Source organism: Acinonyx jubatus, chromosome B3 (genome assembly GCF_027475565.1).
Source record: "Acinonyx jubatus isolate Ajub_Pintada_27869175 chromosome B3, VMU_Ajub_asm_v1.0, whole genome shotgun sequence".
NCBI classification, from domain to species: Eukaryota; Metazoa; Chordata; class Mammalia; order Carnivora; family Felidae; genus Acinonyx; species Acinonyx jubatus.
Genome location: NC_069386.1, coordinates 32,992,821 through 33,013,492, shown reverse-complemented (window position 1 = coordinate 33,013,492; position 20,672 = coordinate 32,992,821). Strand labels below are relative to the sequence as shown.

Below are 20,672 nucleotides of genomic sequence, written 5' to 3'. Positions count from 1 at the left end.
GGAGTCCAGACTCAGTTGTGGAAAACAGGGAAGATTTCCCTAAGAAGCAGTAGCATTTTGAGCTGATAGCCAAAATGAGAGAGTGACAGAGGGGTCATTGTAGAGGGTTTATGATGGATGTGCAAAGGCCCTGAGGCCAGAGGTGTGTAACATGTATGAGGAACATAAACAGAGCCTTTGTGTCTGGAGGGTGGAAGTACTGAAGTGGTGAGCAATGAAGCTGGAGACGGTGGCAGGGCTAGATCATGCAGGGTCCTGTGGACCCCAGTAAGGGTTTCTATTATTTTCTTAAAAGCAACAGGGAATCAATAAAGGGATTTAAATGGGGAAATACACAATCAACTTCGTATCTTAAACAATCACTCTGAGGGGCACCTGGCTGGATAAGTCAGAAGAACATGTGACTGTTGATCTCAGGGTGGTGAGTCTGAGCCCCACGTAGGGTGCGGAGATTACTTAAATTAAAAAAAAAAAAAAAGTCACTCTGACACACAGATTTGCTTCAAAGTAACCCAAAGGAGGTGGGAAAGGGGGAGTAGAGGTGAATATTGATGAAAGAGGGACAATCTTCTGTTGATGGGTATTGTAGCTGGGTGATGCACACATGGGTATCCACCCTGCAATCTCTCCTTTTTTGTATATGTTGAAAATTTTCCGTGGAGACAAATCAGCTAGCAGACTGTATTCCAGCAGAGAGATGATGTCTCAGACTTGGTGGCAGTGGTGATGGAGGGCCAGGGATGGATTCAGGATATATATTTCCGAATAAAAATCAACCTGACTTGGTGATCCATTGGATATGGATCCATGGATATGGAAAAAGTGCCAAATATTACTGTAGATTTCTGGCTTAAGCAAGTAGAATACTACTCTGCCTTGCTAAGATGAAACAGGGAAAAACATATTGTAAAAAGAGCATATTTGAAGGAAACAATCATGAGTTCAGTCTTGAAGATGTGTGAGAAACATTTAAGTGAAGATGTCAAGCTATACGTGAGTAAGGAGCTCAGGAGAAAGGTCAAGACTAAAGGGATAAATTCCTGAGTTATCAGCCCATGAATGAATACAGGAGCTAGGAAGATCCCCCAGGGAAAGTGGATACACAAAGAAGAGAAGCTATCAACAAGGGTGCCAAAACCAAGTCAATAGGAGAAAAATTAGTCTCTTCAACAAACGGTGCTGGGACAACTGGATATTCACATGCAAAAGAATTAACATGGACCCCTATTGCACAGCATATATAAAAATAAGCTCAAAAATGTCAGAGCTAACACGAGACTTTTAAAAGAAAACAAGTGTTGGGGCACTGGGGTGGCTTAGTCAGTTAAGCATCTTACTTCGGCTCAGGTCACAATCTCACGGTTCATGGGTTCAAGCCCCACGTGGGGCTCTGTGCTGACAGCTTAGAGCCTGGAGCCTGCTTCAGATTCTGTGTCTCCCTCTCTCTCTGCCCCTCCCCCACTTGCACTCTGTCTTTCTCTTTCAAAAATAAATAAAAACATTTTAAAAAAAGAAAACAAGTGTAAATCTTTGTGTTCTTTGATTAGGCAACTTTTGCCTAAGATATGACACAGAAAGCACAAGACAGAAGAAAAGATAAATTGAGCCTCACCAAAACTGCAAAATTTTGTGCAGCTAATGATATCAAGAAAGTGAAGACAACCCACAGAATGGGAGAAAACATTTGCAAGTCATGTATCTGGTAAGTGACTAATATCCAGAAAATTAAATAACTCCTACAATCTTGAAAATATTATACTAAGTGACATAAGCCAGTTACCAAAGACAAAACTATATGATTCCACTTATATGAAGTATCTAGAGTATCGAATTCAAAGAAACAGGAAGTGGAATGGTGGTTGCCAGGGGCTGGAGAGAGGGGAAGATGGAGAGGTATTTAATGGGTATCTCAGTTTTGCAAGATGAAAAAGTTCTGGAGACTGGTTGCACAACAATATGAATATGCTTAACACCTACTGAACTGCACAAATGCATTTACAAATGGTTAAGATGGTAAATCTTATGTTATGTGCTTTTCTTGACCACAATTAAAATAAATTTTTTAAAAAAGAACTCTTAAAATTGAACAATAAAGACAAATAACCCAACTAAAAATGGGCAAATATTTGAATAAACATTTTTCCAAAGGTGATGTCAAATGACGAAAAAGTACATGAAAAGATGCTCCACATCCTTAGCCATCAGGGAAATGCAAAATCAAGACCACAATTAGATACCACCTCACACACACTAGGAGATCATAGTCGATATTAGATGTTGGTGAGGATGTGGAGAAATCGGAACCCTCATATGTTGCTGGTGGGAATGTGAAATGGAACAGCGGCTTTGGAAGACAGTTTGGTGGTTCCTCAAATGGTTAACCACAGAGTTACTATAGCACTCCCAGGTATACACCCTGAGAGAACTGAAAACATGTCCACACAAAATCTCATACAAGAATGCTCATAGCATTATGATAATTAGCCAAAAGATAGAAACAACCCAAATACCCATCAACTGATGAACAGATAAACTGTGGCAGAGCCACACAATGGAATATTATGGAGCCATAAAAAGGAGTGAAGTATCGATACAAGCTGCAATCTGAATGAACCTTGAAAACATTCTGCTGTGTGGAGGTTCCCCAGAAAATTAAAAATAGACCTACCCTATGACCCAGCAATAGCACTGCTAGGAATTTACCCAAGGGATACAGGAGTGCTGATGCATAGGGGCACCTGTACCCCAATGTGTATAGCAGCACTCTCAACAATAGCCAAATTATGGAAAGAGCCTAAATGTCCATCAACTGATGAATGGATAAAGAAATTGTGGTTTATATACACAATGGAATACTACGTGGCAATGAGAAAGAATGAAATATGGCCTTTTGTAGCAACATGGATGGAACTGGAGAGTGTGATGCTAAGTGAAATAAGCCATACAGAGAAAGACAGATACCATATGGTTTCACTCTTATGTGGATCCTGAGAAACTTAACAGAAACCCATGGGGGAGGGGAAGGAAAAAAAAAAGAGGTTAGAGTGGGAGAGAACCAAAGCATAGGAGACTGTTAAAAACTGAGACCAGGGGCGCCTGGGTGGCGCAGTCGGTTAAGCGTCCGACTTCAGCCAGGTCACCATCTCGCAGTCCGTGAGTTCGAGCCCCGCGTCGGGCTCTGGGCTGATGGCTCAGAGCCTGGAGCCTGTTTCCGATTCTGTGTCTCCCTCTCTCTCTGCCCCTCCCCCGTTCATGCTCTGTCTCTCTCTGTCCCAAAAATAAATAAACGTTGGAAAAAAAAAAAATTTAAAAACTGAGACCAAACTGAGGGTTGATGGGGGGTGGGAGGGAGGGGAGGGTGGGTGATGGGTATTGAGGAGGGCACCTTTTGGGATGAGCACTGGGTGTTGTATGGAAACCAATTTGACAATAAATTTCATATATTGACAAAAAAAAAAAAAAAAAAGAAAGAAAACATTCTGCTAAGTGAAAGAAGCCGGTTACAAAAGTCCACGTACTGTTATGAATCCATGTACGGGAAATGTCGAGAACTGACAAATCCATAGAAACAGAAAGTAGATTAGTGGTTGCCAAGGTGCCGGGGGAAGGGGAAATGGGAAGTGACTAATGTGCACAGGGTTTCTTTTTGGGGTGATGAGACTGTTCTGGAATTAGACAGTGGTGATGGCTGCACAACTTGGTGAACACATTAAAAGCCACTGAATTGTACACTTTAAAAGCATGAATTTTATGGCATGGGAATTGCATCTCAAGGAGGGGGAGAGGGAGGAGATAAATCTGGGATCTGAAGAAGCACAACATTTAAAGACTGTGGAAGAGAGTGTCCCCGGGAGGAGGAGACTAGGAGAGAGTGAGCCAAGAGGTAGAAAGAAAGCCAGAGATAGAGGCTGTCAGTGGAGGCCGAAGGAGTGTTGTTTCAAAAGGAGGAATGGGAATCTGTGAAGTTTGCCGAGAGGCAAGGAGGAGGAAGAGTGAAAGCAGTCACTTCAGCAGCCGAGGACAAGATAGGTAACTCCAGCCAGGGACAATCTTGACGGGGTAGTGGGGGTATGAATCCAGACTCGGGTGCTAAAGGCCTGCTCCTCCTTCCTCCCTCCCTCCTAGGGTGGTGACTGAATCCTAGGGATGTAGCATGAGGACAGGCCTGTGACTATACAAGTGAGGATGTTGTTCCGCACAGGTCAGATCCCGCCTTCCCACCAGTGAAAGACGGCAGAGACGCTGGAAGAGGGGAGGAGAAGGGATTGCACATCCCCCATCCTGGTGCCCTGGGGGGAGGGGGGCTGCCGTGGCCCGCAACCTTCCTCCCGGGTCCACCCCTCCCCAGCACCCTCACCTGCTGCTCCTCCACCCCAGGCGAGAACCACTGGTCCATTACGGCGCCTGCCTCATCCAGAGCTGAGAGGCCCAGGGTCACCCGGCGCCGCCGGAGGGCAGCCACACCCAGAATTCCAGCCCCGCACTTCGCGCCAGCTCCCCACGGCGGCGGCCTGGCGCCAGAGATCCCGCCTGCCGGCCAGACCCAACTTTTGAGGGAACTGATGGGCCCTTGGGCGTAAGAGCAAACGCTTACACCGACCGGGGGGCGCTGCCGGGAGTGCAGCCGCTGCGCCGGCACCTCCTGGCCTGTCAAAGGATCCAGCGCCCCACCCGAGATCCCCCTCTTGGGTCGGTGACCGCGACGAAATTCGGCCGCTGGCCTGGATTTGGGACGCTCCGAAGCGGGGTCTGGCTGGTGCCCCGCTGCGGGCTCTGAACAACTCGGCTGTGCTGCCGCTAAGTGGGATTCCTGAGCGATGACCTAGTCTTAAGGAGCTTGCTGGGTCCTGGGACCTCTTCCTCTAGGGAGAACTTCAGATTGTCTAACTGGTGGAAACCCCCTAGGAATTCTGCTCTCGGCCCTATTATTCACTAGTGTTCTGGAGGTTCTAGCCATTGCACAAAGGCAAGAAAACATAAGAAAAGGTTTGGATACTAAAAAGAATTTAAATTTTTATTTATTTATTTTTTCTTTTTTAAATAAACTTTCCGCCCAACGTGGGGTTGAACTCACCATCTGGAAATCAAGACTTTCATGCTCCACCCACTTGGCCAGCCAGTCGCCCCCCCCTCAAAAAGAGAGAATTTTTATTTGAAAGATAGTAAGATAAACTGTCTTGAGGACACGTAATCAACTGAAAAAAAAAAACATAAGAAAGTGGCCCAGATATTCTTATACTTGGGGGCTGGACCAGGCAGAGCTGTGGTGGGAATAGACACATACTGAACTCTTATGGAGTTTATTATTCTATCCATTATTACAGGATGAACATAAAAGTCAATCATTTCTCTGTAGACCTACTATATATATATATATATATATATATATATATATATACACACATATATATATATATGTATATATATATATAAAATACCCAAGAATAGGGGCACCTGGGTGGCTCAGTCGGTTGAGTGTCCAACTTCGGCTCAGGTCATGATCTCCCAGTTCGTGGGTTTGAGCCCTGCATCAGGCTCTGTGCTGACCGCTTGCTCAGAGCCTGGAGCCTGCTTCAGATTCTGTGTCTCCTTCTCTCTCTGCCCCTCCCCCGCTCATGCTTTGTCTCACTGTTTCTCAAAAATAAATAAATGTAACAACAACAACAAAAAAAACCCAAGGGGTGCCTGAGTGGCTCAGTCGGTTGAGCGTCTGACTTCGGCTCAGGTTATGATCTCATGGTTTGTGAGTTCGAGTCCCTCATCGGGCTCTGTGCTGACAGCTCCGAGCCTGGAGCCTGCTTCCGATTCTGGGTCTCCCACTCTCTCTCTGCCCTCTCCCGCTCATGCTGTCTCTCTCTGTCTCTCAAAAATAAACAGTAAAAAAAAAAAAAAAAAAAAAAGAATAAACTTTTATTTATTTTTTAATCTTTATTTATTTTTGAGAGAGAGACAGAGCATGAACAGGGGAATGGCAGAGAGGAGAGAGGGGGACACAGAATCCAAAGCTCCAGGCTCTGAGCTGTCAGCACAGAGCCCGAAGTGGGGCTCAAACCCACTGACCACAAGATCATGACCTGAGCTGAAGTCTGATGCTTAACTGACTGAGCCACCCAGGTGCCCCAAAATAACTTTTAAAATGTAGAAAGTCCAGGAGAAGAAAACAACAAACACTTTTTTTGAATGACATAAAAGAAGACTTGCATGAAGAAAAAAAAAGAAGACTCGAATAAATGTTCTTGAGTGGGAAGATTCAAAGTTTTAAAGAAGCTAATTTATCTCAAATTTAATGCAAAGGCTTGCCTTACCAGATGTCAGAAGAAACTACAAAGCTAGAGCAATCAAAATACCATGCTTTTACTGGCTTAGGAAAGATTAACAGATCCCAACAGAGAGTCCTACCAGGGAGTCCAGAACATGATCTATGGGTATCTAAGAATTTAGTACATGATAAAGAAGGTATTTCAAGTAAGTAAGAGAAGAATGGATTGTCCAATAAATGGTATTGGGGCAATTGGCTATCTTACACAATTCACAAAAATAAATTCCAAGGAGATTAAACATCCAAATATTTTCTACACCAATAAAAGAAAAGGTACATACATTTATAAGTAGATACCCGTCAGACCCATAAACTCCACCTCTAACAATTTACTCTTAGGAAATAACTGGGCACAAATTTAAATGTATAAGAATGTTCAATGAAGTGTAGTTAGAGGAAAAAAACAATAGGGCATGAAGAAATTGTGGTTTATTCATGGAATGGAAGGCTATGTGACAATTAAAATGGTTTGTTTTTTTTAAGTTTATTTATTTATTTTGAGAGAGAAAGTGCAAGCGCACCAGTGGAAGGAGGCGCAGAGAGAGAGAGGGAGAGAGAGGGAGAGAGAGAGAGTCCCAGGCAGGCTCGGTGCCGTCACCTTGGAGCCTGACTTGTTGCTTGAACCCACCAACCACGAGGGCATGACCTGAGCCAAAACCAAGAGTTAAACATTTAACTGACTGAGCTACCCAGGCACCCCTTAAAATGATATTTATCCAGTTATTTATTAAAACTTATTTATTGGGGTGCCTGGGAGGCTCAGTTAGTTAAATGTCTGTCTCTGAATTTTGACTCAGGTCATGATCTCAGTTTGTGAGACTGAGCCCCCTGTTGGGTTCTGCGCTGACAGCATGGAACCTGCTTGGGATTCTCTCTTTCCCTCTCTCTCTGCCCCTCCCCCCTCCCCCTCTCTCTCAAAATAAATAAACTTTAAAAAACTTACTTATTAGGATCACCTGGGTGGCTCAGTTGGTTGAGTGTCCGACTTCAGCTCAGGTCACGATCTCACAGCTCATGGGTTCAAGTTCCATGTCAGGCCCTGTGCTGACAGCTCAGAGCCTGGAGCCTGCTTCAGATTCTGTGTCTCCCTCTCTCTCTACCCCTCCCCCGCTCATACTATCTCGGTCTCTCTCAAAAATAAATAAATGTTAAAAATGAACTTTGCCAAATCCCCACATGTGATAAAACTGCACAAAACTAAACGCACACACACACACGAGTGCATGTAAAACTGGTGAAATCTGAATAAGGCCAATGGGTTCTGTCAATGTCAATTTTCTGCTTGTGTTATGGTGCTCTTGTTATGCAGGAAGTTACCACTGGAAGAAATTGGTGAAAGGTACATGAGACCATGTGAATCTACAATTATCACCAAGTATAAAGTTCATTTCAGAAAAATAAAGTTTGCACCTTTAAAAGGAAAACAGAGGGGCGCCTGGGTGGCTCAGTCAGTTAAGCGTCCGACTTCGGCTCAGGTCATGATCTCGCGGTCTGTGGGTTCAAGCCCCGCATCGGGCTCTGTGCTGACAGCTCAGAGCCTGGAGCCTGTTTCAGATTCTGTGTCTCCCTCTTTCTCTGACCCTCCCCTGTTCATGCTCTCTCTCTGTCTCAAAAATAAATGTTTTAAACAAATTTTTTTAAAAGGAAAACAGACCAAGATTTCTCAAAGCTGGGACTGGATCATCAGAGGTGTGGTCTCAGATTCTCAAAGCTGGAAGCATTGCAGAGAAACTAATTTTTGGTGAGAACCTACTGTGTCTCAGGCCATTACACAGCCTGAGAACCTTTGAAGTGGGCCAGATATGCCTCTGTCTTATGGATGAAGACAGGGAGGCTCTGAACCAGTAGTAATTCAGCAGTGGAGAAAGGATTTGAATCCAGGTCTTTGGCTCAGCCCCTTCCTATTATTCTATCACAGTGACTACATATCTGGGAATGACTTAAAAGAAAAAAAGAAAACTGTTCAGTGTTACCCATATCAAGAAACTGGGTATAAGAAAATAAATAGTCCAGTGAGTAAAAAAAAAAAGGTGGGGCGCCTGGGTGGCTCAGTTGGTTGAGCGTCCGACTTCAGCTCAGGTCGCGATCTCGCGGTCCGTGGGTTCAAGCCCCACGTCAGGCTCTGGGCTGATGGCTCAGAGCTTGGAGCCTGCTTCGGATTCTGTGTCTCCCCCTCTCTCTGCCCCTCCCCCATTCATGCTCTGTCTCTCTCTGTCTCAAAAATAAATAAATGTTAAAAAAAAATTAAAAAAAAAAAGGTAAAGTTGCAATCAGGCACAAGGAATTTAAAAATGTGTACCTACATGTGAATATCATCCATCAGGCGTGTCATGCAGAAAGTTCTGCTGGAAAGTTCTTTTCAACACCCAAATGGTCCTCATTCTAACAAGTGATCCTTCACCAAGGAACAAACCTTTGTCATCTTAGTTTGGTAAAACTAGATCTCCACTGTAAGTGTGACCAGGGCAGAGACTAGACCATGACCACTCCTAACCTCTCTTCTCCTGGGTCTCATATTACAAGACCCATTAGCTGTCCCTACTTGCTACATTTATATGGGGCCAAATGGTTATTTCCAGTCCTCCCAAGTCTTCTTCCATCATTATGGGCCCCAGTGACAGTCTAATGGGTCCTGGATTCCAGGCAAGGCTTGCAGGGAGGGTCTGTGAACTCCTGGGGTTTGGGACAAAATTGTTGTGTCTGAACAAAGGGACATGTTTCTGGAAAGACAGCATTTCACTTTTATTACATTTTTAATGTAGCCTATGATTTTCAAAATGATAGGCAACATAACTTTAGTTTGATCAGCACCAAAATGTGTTGAAAATATAGACTCTGGGGCATCTGGGTGGCTCAGTTGGTTGAGCGACCAACTCTTGATTTTGGCTCAGGTCATGATCCCAGGGTCATGGGATTGAGCCCCACATCGGGCTCCTCACTGAGCATGAAGTCTGCTTGGGATTCTCTCTCTCTCTCCCTCTGCCTCTCTCTCTCTCTCTCTCAAAAAAAAAAAAAAAAAAATATATATATATATATATATATAACTCATATATATTAAGTTTATTTATTTTGAGACAGAGAGAGAGAAAATCCCAAGCAGGCCTCACACTATCAGCACAAAACCAGACACGGGGCTCAATCTCACAAATTGTGAGATCATGACCTGAGCCAAAATCAAGAGTCAGTCACTCAGTTCACTGAGCCACCCAGGTGCCCCTATAGTTACATTTTTTAAAGGGTTTATCTTTTATAGATACACACTGAAACAGTTGTAGATGAAATAATACCTTAGATTTGCTTCAAAATAATCTAGGAGTGAGAGAGGGGAAAGGCATATATGAAATAAGGTTGCCCCATAACCTGGTTAATTGTTGAAGCTGTGTGATGGGTGCATCCCTAATATATATATATACACATTATATATATATATATATATATATATATATATATATATATATATATATATAACATATATATTATATATATTATATCTATCTATCTATCTATATATATACCTATTTTTAAATAGCATTTTGTGTGGCCTGGGTTGGTATGGGCAGGTTTTGAGTAATCCAATTAATGTTAACACATAGTAGAAATATTTAAACTTTTTTCTACAGAAGAGAGAAAAAAAATCTGTATAATTGGTTACAGTTATTTGCTCAGGCATACTACCCACACTGCTGCTCCGACCCTAAGTCAGAGACAAAAGGGATGCCAATGAAATGACATACAGTACGATTTTGACAATTATTTAATATACCATTGATGTGCCATGTCAACCAGTTAGGAGGAAAAGAAATTCGTGTTTGATTTAAACTAATTCTTTATGTGCTTCTTAGTTCAGATTAAAAAAAGAAATAGTGCCAACCAGAAATTGACATCTGTTAAAAACAATTCACTATGTGGCAAATCATAAGAGACTCTTAAATACAGAGAACAAACTGAGGGTTGATGGAGGGTAGAGGAGAGGGGAAAATGGGTGTTGGGCATTGAGGAGGGCACTTGTTGGGATGAGCACTGGGTATTATATATAAGCCGATTTGACAATAAATTATATCAAAAAACCCCACAAAATACAAAATATAAAATTAAATTAAAAATTCACTATGTGATTTTCCAGTGGATATTAGGGAACACTCTTTGTTTTGTTTTGTTTTCATTTTATTTCTTTGAGAGAGAGAGAGAGAGAGAGAGAGAGAGTGAGTGTGTGAGTGGGGAGGAAGAGCAGAAAGAGAGAATCCTAAGCAGGGTCCATGCTCAGCCAGGAGCTCGATGCGGGGCTGGATCCCACAACCCTGGGATCATGACCTGAGCCATGATCTGAGCGGAAATCAAGAGTTGAACGCTCAACTGACTGAGCCACCCAGGTAGCCCACAAGGAAACACTCTTTTAGGACTAGGACTTGAAGAGTATATTAATAACCTCCGTGGGTTATTAATAGGATTTTTTAGGGTTTATTTATTTATTTATTTTGAGAAAGAGCGAGCATGGGAGAGGCAGGGAGAGAAGGAAAGAGAGAATCCCAAGCAGGATCCTTGCTGTCAGCACAGAGCCCAATGCAGGGTTTCAATCCCACCAACTGTGAGATCATGACCTGAGCCCAAATCAAGAGTTGGCTGCTTAACCAACTGAACCACCCAGGTGCCCTAACCTCCATGGGTTATTAAAATTCCAGTCCTAATTTATGACCAAGCATTTCTAAACCAATAAAAATGTTTAGCTGTGGTAGGGAGAAGGGAGGAACCAGTGTACCCTGTAGAGGCTTATATTCTTAGGGAAAAAAGCGTTCCTTCTGGAATCTGTGCTGTAGCAGGTAGGTACTCCTTGGGGTGTGTGTGGGGGGGGGGTATGCAGGGAAGAGGGAGTAGTTACTTCTTATCATACAGGAAGCTCCATTCCCAGGGGCTTCTGCCCTCCCCTCCTCCTTCCTTTCCCATATTAGTAAATACTTGGGGGATTAATCAAAGCTTCAAAGGTTGGTGATAACAGGTGGTGACAGCTTGATGCCCTGCAACCCAGGTGAATAGCAGCACAGTGGCCAAGCCTGACTTCACGCCAAACTTACACTTGGCACCAGAGACGGCTGCAGAATTGTAGGGCTTATTTTCACTTTTTAAGAAAAGAGAAAAGCAAGTTATTTTCTGGTGTCCAAACTCAGACACGGGACAACAAAGTGGAATGCTGTACCATTTTTTATTTCATGGGCTCTTGCGTGTGTGCGTGTGTGTGTGTGTGTGTGTGTGTGTGTGTGTGTGTGTATGTGTGTGTGTGTGTGTGTGTGTGTGTGTTTATTAAGTAAGTTCTAAGCCCAACATGGGGCTTAAACTCATGACTGAGATCAAGAGTCACATGCTCCATAGGTAGTCATAGCAAAGAAGAAATTATGTGAAGACATAACATACCTCCGGAAATTGAGGGGAAATTGAGGTTAATTAGCAGAACCACTGAATGACAGCATAGAGAAGGCTCTCAGGGAGCCTACAGTCCAATCTCCTTACCTTATGATGATAGCAAAGCAGACCCAGAGAAGGGGTCTGACTTTTCCCCAAGTATTAGCAAAATAGGAACAGCGTGAGGCTTAGAACTCACTTCTGATTCCCAGAGCAAGAGTCTTCATGCTGGTCTGATAAATATGGCATTCAGGGGCCAAAGCTACAGCTTAACCAGGTTAAGGATGGGGTGGAGCCACCCAAGTAGGCACTGGGAAGAGCTTCAGGGAGGATGGCTGGCATCAACCCGTCTCAGGTACTGCTGACTTTCAACCTCAGGTTGGTTATCTTAGGTGGATGAATTGGCACACAGGTCTTTCTGGTCTGCATTAAGCCTTTTGAGGACTTGCCCAAGTTCAGAAACTTGAAAGTAATCTGTAACATCAAGGCATGGATCGGGCCCAGGCTGTTGCCTCTAGGGTATTCAGAAATTTCTCCCTAAGGCAAGTCAGGAAGAACTTGGATTTGGTCCCAACAGAAACTCTCCTGAAGCTCAGTGGCAGCGTCTGTCAGCTTTGCTCCCAGATCTGCCCATTTGCCCCAGAGATGCTCACTGCTTATGTGGCCTTGTTGAACTGTAACCTCAAACCTAAGAGTGTCTATCAGCATGGACTGGATTCTAGCCACCATAATCAGAGGACTGTGGAGGGAGGTATATTGGCCCCTCACTGCAGGGTGGGAGGGACACCCTCTACTCCACCTCTCCCTGCAACCCCACAAATCTTTGAAAGAAGCTGGACTTCAGAGCCAGCTAGAGGTGTACATGGGACAAAGACATCACAGATTGTCAGGGTGCTGTCTTATTCTCTAGGAACCTGATCCCTGCAAGGATGGGGCACCCTTAAACAATCATGAGGACAGGGGAGACAGCAAAGCAAATAAGGGCAAATTACAGCTGGGTAGAGACGCATCAACCTCTGAAAACAGGACGGAGGGAGCCCCAAAGCATTCAGCCAGTTCCAAAACTCTGTGTGGGGTGGGCACAGGATTCACACATTCACCCTACCTTCCCCATTGCTAGCTGGCCAGGGAAGTCAGACTGTCCTCCAGAGCTCAGATTGTGGGGCTTGGGGCCTGGGCAAGGGCAGGAACTTACAGCTTCATTCACTGCCTCTGTCTTCCCTAAATAATCTCAGCCCGCAGCACCCCAAGACCTCCAGGGGCAGAGGCCACAATTCTTGCTGTCACCTGAAACGCCATCCCCAGCCTGCTCAGCCTCCTTGCTCCTTCCCCAGCTGCAAGAACTTTCCTTCCTCCCATAGCGACTTTGGATCAGATCTCCAGGCTAAGAGACCGGCCCCAGCGCGCCTGGCGCACGGGTGCGGCCGAGTCGTGCTGGGACAGCTTCACGCTGCCGCCTGGGCCGCCTCGGGCCATTACAATTGCAGACCAGGCTGGGAAAGGAGAGAGGCTGACCCCTCCGAGGGCCAGCAGGGAAGCACCAGACTTTGGGTGAGGGGCAGTCAGGACTAGGGAATCGATCTGGCTGGGGAATGAATGAATGAGTAAATGAATAAACGAACACACGAATGAATGAATAGCTATGGTGTCGGAGACGCGGTAAGAGGCGTCCCAAGGAGGGTGCCTTCCACCATCCTGATGCCGCCGGGACTTCGCTCATCCGGGACTTCGCTCATCACGGAGCGCAGACAGCAGGGCCATCTGTCCCCTAGCCAACACCTCGCAGCCCCCCGGAGGCGCCCGGGCCCGCGCAGCGCAGCTCGGGAGCGGAGCCCAAATTCCGGTGGCCGGGAAGTGCCTGCCCCGCGGGAAGAAGGCACCCAGGCGCAGGGGCTCCCCACGGCCGCCTCGCCCCGCGGGGAAGCGTTCCCTCGCGGCGGTCCCCGGAGCCCCGAGCCCAGCCCGCTGGCCGCAGCCCCTTACCTGCCCGCCTCGGCGGCCTCACCCCGTCTCAGAGCGGTCATCGCGGCGCCTCCAGCGAGCTCCGGGGACCGCGCGGCCAGATCCGGCGCCTGCCTGCCCGCCTCCGCCCCGAGGGCCCGCCTCCGCCCGCCCATTGGCTGTTGGGCGGGACCGCCCCGCCCATTGGCCGTTACTCCCTCCTGAACGCCGCGAGCTTTGCGCAGATTCTAAGGCTCCCACTTCCCGACCGGCAAGTCTCGGTGGCCAGGCCTCGGTTTGCACCTTCTGCTCCTCAGAGCGCAGGCCTTGGGTCCCCTCCAGGCTCTTCCTCTTCAGCCCTACCCGTCTCGGAGCTCGGTGCCCTCTGCAGCAACCTCCTCCCGACCTCCTCCAAACCCTCCCGACTCTGAGCTCCAGGGCAGGTTTCAGCGTCTCCCCACAGCAGCTAAGGGACAGGAGTAGGGAACGAGGTATTTTGAACTGTTTGTACCGCGTAGTCGGGCAGTCAGGGAGCTTTCATGCTTTTCCCAGAGTTGGGTCCTACGGAGGGACTGAAGATGGCCAGAAATCAAGTGGGGAAGCAAGACAGAGTGGGGCGATGTGACAGTTACCTGGGCCTTGGGAATGGGGCCAAAGCCCTATCCCATCTTACCTGGCCTGCAGCACCCTTCCCTCCCCCCACTAGGTAGGGCTTCGTTCTTAGAAGTGGTCTGGAGGGGTAAGATTCAGTCCCATTTCCAAACCCGTCTCCACCCCTCGGTGCTTTGTCAAGGGGGTAAGACATTGGCAAACAGAAGGGGACAAAGGGAACCCAGAGGTAAATATTCTGGAAACTGGGAGCCGTAGCTGGTGTCTTCCTATAGTACCCTTACATTAGAGGCCTCTGCTGCACAAGACATAAGGGGAGGTGCAGGGCAATGGCCACATCACTCAGTTTACCCACCAGAGCAGGAGGGAGGGGCCCTTGTTGCTGCCCTCTCCTCTTTGGCCCAAATAAGCCAATAAAATGTCCCCAGCTGCAGTTTTTAGAAACCCAGCTACCACCACTTCCTCAGGGTGCCTGAGGATAAGAGGTAACCTGTATCCTCGACAGCTATTGCCTTCCCAGCACCTCTGCATCCTGCAGAGAAGATGGCAGGTGACCTGGGTCATCACACAGGAGCAACCATCAGGGGGCAAGGCCCTTACCATTTTCACCCTCAGAGGACAGGGTTCACCACCACACACACACACACACCTTCCCCCCCCTCCCCCCACCCCCATCAGAAAAGAGAGGAAACCGGTACTTCAGCTGTTGTTTATTGACACAGGTAGGCTCTATAGCAATAGGCTGGGAGGTGGCTGCAGTAGTGGGGAAAATGGATGGTGGGGGGCGTGTTTGCCCACAACAGCTGAGTGGAGTGTAGGAATACAAGTGCACAATGCACGACAAGGGGAGCCTGAGGGGGATGGGGGAGCAAGGAAGGGCCCAGGCCAGTCTCCTTAAACTGGAACCACTGCCCTATGCCACAACTCTTGCTGGCGGTCTCTCGATGCCAGGCCAGGGGTGGGAGTTGTCTGAGTATCCATTTTCTATAGGAACTGAATGGAATACACAAAAAGGAGATGCAGGAGCGGTTGCCCTCTGTTAAGCTCTGGGGCTTCCAGTCCTGCAATCTCCTTCATCCCTGGCTTGGGTGGGGTCACATGATGTGCAACCCAGCTCTGGGTTACCTCACCCAAACAGGGTCTTAAAAAAAGAGTCAGGTTTCAGAGGCATTAATCTTCTTCCCTAGCATCCCAGCCCACCAGTGCCACACTACAACCCCCAAGTGAGCACTACAAGCATTGCTGGCCTAATGGATGGGTTGGGGGAAGGGGATGGGACGGGGCTGGAGAAGGGGCTCTTGGGGCCTGTCATGGCACAGGCACTACACGCATGGTATTGGTGAAGCCGGAGCCAGGGCGCCACCCGGTCAGCACAATGACCACATCTCCCTTCTTGAAGAAGCCTCGGGCCTTGCCTAAAGGAAGAGAAGAAAGGTTGGTGAGTAAAAGCCAAGCCAGGCAGATGTGCACCTGGCTGACTGCCCCACAGCCAGAGGGAGCAAGCAGGGCTGGCTCACCATTACTTCCTTACACCACAAGGTGGCGCACGCATCACAGCCCAGGCAAAGGGGATGCATGAGGGAGGCCCAGATATTTCCTTATCAATCAAAGAGAGTTGGCAGGGACCTTTGGACATCACTCATTTTATACTCTAGAGGGTGGAGAGCCTTCCCCAAAGTCAGAGCTAGTTGCTTCCGCTCATCCATTGACATCTTACTTTTATCAGGGACAAAGGTCATGAGTACATAATCTGTGTGTATGACACCCAGCAGTGTTTGAGCTCTAATTTTTTTTTAGCCCTCAGTAATAAGCAGATGCCAAAGAGCAGACAACCCTATCCAGGATCCTTTGCTTTGGGCCCCACGCTGGAAGACAGTGAGAGGCAGTGGGCAACTGAGCCCCAAAACTCAAAAGGCTCCTCTTCCCTCCTGGGCTCAGCCCAGAACTTGAGGGAATGGGATGGAGGGTTCAGAAAACATTCCCAAGAAGACAGCTAGGGCTCTTGCACACCGTAAGGTCAGCATGTTCCCCTTTCTGTAGGATCCCAGGGACACCAGCGCTCAAGCATCCTCCCCACTCCTCCAAGCTCTAGCCCTTGCTCCCAGCCACGCACCAACATTCATGGCCAAGTTCACCCGGAGGTCCACATCCTCAGCCCAGGCCTCCTGCACTGGGTCCTTACACACCACAGGGAAGATGCCGCGGTACAGGTGGGCCTGGCGGGCAGTCTGGTGATTCCGAGTCACAGCAATGATGGGGGCGCGGGGGCGGTATCTGGCCACCTGGTGAGCAGACCTGAGACAGGATGATGGACGGGCAAGAGAGACCATTAAACAGTGTTCCGGGAGCCTCCCAGGAAGCCCTGGAGAGCCTTCAGCAACAGCTCACCCTCTAATCCAACTCACTATTGCCAGCCTGTGACCCTACCATTTTAGCATCTGCTCCCAAAGCCGGGGCAGACCCTCATCCTGTATCTTCCACAGCATGTACTACGCTTCTTCTACTACGACATCTCTAGCTTTGCTACCCACTTGCCTTCCTCGGGCCCCAGGGCCATACCAGCCCAGCATGGTCAGTCTCACCCTATCACCCGACATGCCCCATAGCTGGCAGAACCCCCTCCTCTGAACTTTTCCATTCTGGCACAGATACAGCCCTGCCCAACCTCACCAGCACCCATTCCCTCTCGCTGCCAACAACAGCTATAAGCCAAGCAGCATGTGAATAGCACCTGACTCTTGACATCTGCAAAGAACAGGAGCAGAGCCCACCATCCCCCCTGGGACTCTGCAACCTAAGCCTTCCCTACTGCTGTGCCCTTTCCCCAGCCCACATGGCCCCCAAGTCCCTGAAACAGTCCCAGCAACTGGGCTCTAGAGCCAACCCTGAGTATGTAAGCAAGGCTTAGAAATCTGGGTGTTACCCAGGAGGCAAGACCAGGAGATGGGAAGGTTAGTGCCAGTGGGTCTGCCTGTGAAGGCTATGGAGGGTTGGGGGGCCCCCTGAGCCCCGGGGCCAGGTGCTTCCTGGAACACGGACACTGCACACTTGGGTTGCAGATGTCTCTCAGGAGTTGAGGTGGGCCTGCTTGCAGGAGGCACTGGGCCTCAGAGGGCAAACTGTAAGGACACTCAACAGGTGTCCAGGAAACTTAAGCCATGTCACAGCAGAGAATGCCCTGCTAAAGACCTGGCCCCCATACAAGGCTTTCAGAGGAGCAAGTGCTGAAGTCGGGACTAGTAAGGGTGAAATCCCAGAAGACTGGAGCTAAAAATAGCCAAATAGCAAAGGATGGACCTTTTCACAAAGGTCAACCCTAATGGTTGGTGCTGTTTATCCCAAGCCCTCTGCCGAGGGAGTCTGCACAGATCTCATGCCCTGCTTCTACAGAAAACCCCACCTGCCACTCCTCAGTGCACGGGGACCGCCTGATCTGCTCCCCTCCCCCTCCCCTCCAAAAAACCCTCGTGGCCCTAGGGTCAGGGATGGGGAGCACACTCCCAGACTGGGGCAGTGACACAGGCTAATTCAATCTCCCGGACTAGGAAAAGATCCCAAGGTCAAGGCCAAACATAGGCCTCTGCATGGCTGCACGGCACCAGAGAGCTAGCAAGACATCACGGTGACCTTTCCTGGTGCTGAACCCACTTGCCTTTGGGGCTCAAAGACCGACAGGGACAGGTGCACCAACCAAACGGCATGTCAGCGAACAGTACTAATTTTCCAAACTGACCTTTTAAAGAGTACACAGTAATTGGGATGAACAAAATGGCCATCTACTTTTTTAAAAGATTAGCTTTTAGATATGAAAGAACCACTTGTAGTCGGTCTATCTGTAGTTCTATGATTAAGTCTCTGGTTTCTCTGGAGGAGGTAAACTTGCTTTGGATCCAAATGATCCAACGCCACTTAGGAGGGCTGCCTGGAATCCTCTGGGCCCTGGTGGCAGGCAGAGGGGTCTTACCTTGGCTCAGTGCCATCTGAGCCCTGTTCAATGCGCTGCTCTCAGGACACCCAAGAGAGGTGTCCCCGAGCAGGGCATCCCCAGGGCACCGCCACCACCTCCTACCTGCCAGACTTGGTGAGGACGATTATGGCCCCACTGCAGCACTTGAACGAGGCCTCCACGGCGCCCACGGCGGCGGCTTCGGTGGGGTCGCTGGTAATGGGCGCCAGGCGGCGGAGTTCCTCAAATAATTGCAAGTGGTAGATGGCAGCCTCTGCCTCACGGGCAATCTAGGGGAGCAACATCCGTCCAGAGGGACGAGAGGGGGACAGAGCTTTGTCAGAGCTGTGTCACAACGGGAGAGGGTGAGGAAGAGTCGCACAGACAGCTGGTGAGGAACGTGTCCCTGGATGCGTGGCCAAGAGGAGCCCAACTATTAGAGATGCTGAGCCGAGCGACATCAAGACTCACAGGAACTAGTCCTTCGCCAGGTGCCTGTGACATCCACTGTGCCTACTGAGCCAAAGGACCCTTTGATCCTGCCCTGCCCTGACCTCCCTGGCTGGCTTCCTGCAGACAAGAAGAGGGCTGGGCCCTAGCGGTCTTCCAGATCGGCTGGAGCAAGAGGCTGGTTATCCTACAGAGTTACCTGCCCTTGGGGCCCTACCTGCCAGACTCCGTCAGAACTATCAAAGCTGCTGCTAAACACTTATAAGAAGCCTCCACGCTGCCCATGGCCATGGCTTCCATGAGGTCTGTGGAGTGGCTTGAGCCTCGTACAAGTTCTTCAAACAGCTTGCGGTGGAACATGGCTGCCTCAGCCTCACGAGCTATCTGTAAGGTTTAGGAGGGGAGGAGAGGCAAGGAAGAGGGAAGGAGGAGGGAAAAAAACGAGAGACAACACATGGAAAGACAGAATGGGGAATTAATCAGAGGAAGGTAACCTTAGGTTAATTGGCTAAATCTGTCCTTCAGGCAGACGCAAAGAGGCAGCATGATGAAAGCCCAACTGCTCAGGGATGGGTGGAGAATTTCTAGCACCAATTGCTGCTGCTTCCCGTCCAAGAGAGGAAAAATCGGTTCTTCCATTCTGGAAGGATTTGTTCCGTGGGCGTGGGGGTAGAGAGAGACAACATGGCGGCAGGCTCTAGCACCTCGGCACAGAAACATGCCCAGGCTGGGCCCACGCCACTCCCTGGCAGGACTTGACCATGCTGCCTCATGACACAGCTTATGGGAAGAAACAGGCCCTCCCTCCTCACATGGCTGTCTGGTTACCACAAGGCTCCTCCATGGGCTTCCATGCACACACGGAGCATTTGCTTGGCTTCAGGCACAGGGCTGCTGCTACGAGCCTTTCCAAATGCCCTGTACGCTGAACACCGTGGGAAAGCTGGGGTCAGACAGAGCCAAAGCCACACAGCTTCACCGTGTTCCAAGCACGAAGGTGGAGAAATGGCAGATTTGTGAGGGTCACACTGAACAGCCATGTGAAGAGACAGATGGCCTGTGGAAGCACACAGGTAAGTTTAAGATGACATTTGATTATTAACACGTAAGGATTACCACAGTTATGAGAAAGCCATTCAGTTATTCACAGACCACCTGCTCAGATAACATCAAAAATTAGAAAATTTAAGCTTCAGAAGATTATAATGCAACCAGCAGCATCTTAGAGAATGATGCGGGAGGGGAGAATCAGTAATAACATCTCATTAATTGGACAGTATGTATAAGCAGGCATGTGGCAGGATTTACTAGGTTACAGGTTTTATTTCTCTGAGAATTGGGTGCATGCAGCCCAAAGACGAGGAGACACGAACAGGAAACAGAACCATACCTGGTACTGCCTAGCCCTTAGTCATGGGTCATTCATTGCCTCAGACACAAGAGAAAGCAGTGAGCAGCTGCAAGAAGCTATTAGCCAGTGTTAACTGAGGACATGGAAAGGAGAAGCCTGCACCACCTAGCCCAGACCCCATAACTCATCTTCTGAGCAGTGCCATCCAAGCCCTGCGGTTCCCTCTAAGGTGTCTGTCTGTTCACAGGGAAGACTGGGGGTATGGAAAAGCAGAACTGGAATTCAGAGGCCAGAGCCTGATTTTTAGCCTCTGCCCCCAATACAGGCCCCTAATGGAGACATGGCTTTATCTCCTGCTAGATAAAGCACTGCAATGCAGGAGAACACTGGCTCTGGAGACAGCAGATCTGGATACAAACTGAGGCTTTATCATCATGTAATCCTCATCTATCAGCTGGGCTGACATCTATCACACAGAGGATATGAAGACTCCATCAATCTGTACTACCTAATAACTACACACACAGGAAAGGAGGAAAGGAAGGTTTTTTGGAGGGGGTGTTGCTTAAATTTGGTGCAGGGGAGGGTGTGTCACACAAAAGGCATGAGGATCCTTTGCTGACAGGAAGGTTAAGAAAAAAACCCACTTCAGAATTAGAGGC

General features: G+C 48.3%; 2 protein-coding genes and 2 long non-coding RNA genes across 16 annotated transcripts in view; 2 read left to right on the top strand and 2 right to left on the bottom strand.

Moving 5' to 3' along the window:
* The window catches only part of GRAMD2A (GRAM domain containing 2A), a 34,265-nt gene extending 20,420 nt beyond the window's left edge, over positions 1–13,845 (bottom strand). For 8 of the 11 annotated variants that reach the window (XM_053223776.1, XM_027067705.2, XM_053223774.1 and 5 more), the window contains exon 1: positions 13,697–13,817. Coding sequence is in view for 2 of the 11 variants with exons in the window: in XM_027067700.2 (XP_026923501.2) it covers positions 13,697–13,830 (134 nt within the window). In the remaining 9 variants the exon portion in view is untranslated. Of the gene's footprint in view, positions 1–4,357; positions 4,461–13,696 lie in introns of those variants that run through there. The other 3 variants (XM_027067700.2, XM_027067701.2, XM_027067703.2) reach the window with 2 other exon arrangements.
* LOC113601876 (uncharacterized) lies at positions 3,604–4,513 on the top strand. Its single transcript, XR_008299048.1, has 3 exons — positions 3,604–4,029; positions 4,126–4,201; positions 4,378–4,513. It is a non-coding gene; the product is annotated as an uncharacterized LOC113601876 (long non-coding RNA).
* Positions 13,846–13,852: 7 nt separating the features above from the next.
* On the top strand, positions 13,853–15,326 carry LOC128315900 (uncharacterized). The gene is made up of 2 exons (XR_008299049.1): positions 13,853–14,145; positions 14,769–15,326. It is a non-coding gene; the product is annotated as an uncharacterized LOC128315900 (long non-coding RNA).
* PKM (pyruvate kinase M1/2) overlaps positions 14,959–20,672 on the bottom strand; it is a 26,938-nt gene continuing 21,224 nt past the window's right edge. For 2 of the 3 annotated variants that reach the window (XM_027067699.2, XM_053223772.1), the window contains 3 exons: positions 18,333–18,499; positions 16,377–16,558; positions 14,959–15,678 (listed from right to left, as the gene is read on the bottom strand). In XM_027067699.2, the coding sequence (XP_026923500.1) occupies positions 15,572–15,678; positions 16,377–16,558; positions 18,333–18,499 (456 nt within the window). In that variant the 3' untranslated portion in view covers positions 14,959–15,571. Of the gene's footprint in view, positions 15,679–16,376; positions 16,559–18,332; positions 18,500–18,876; positions 19,044–20,672 lie in introns of all 3 variants that reach the window. The other variant, XM_053223771.1, reaches the window with a different exon arrangement.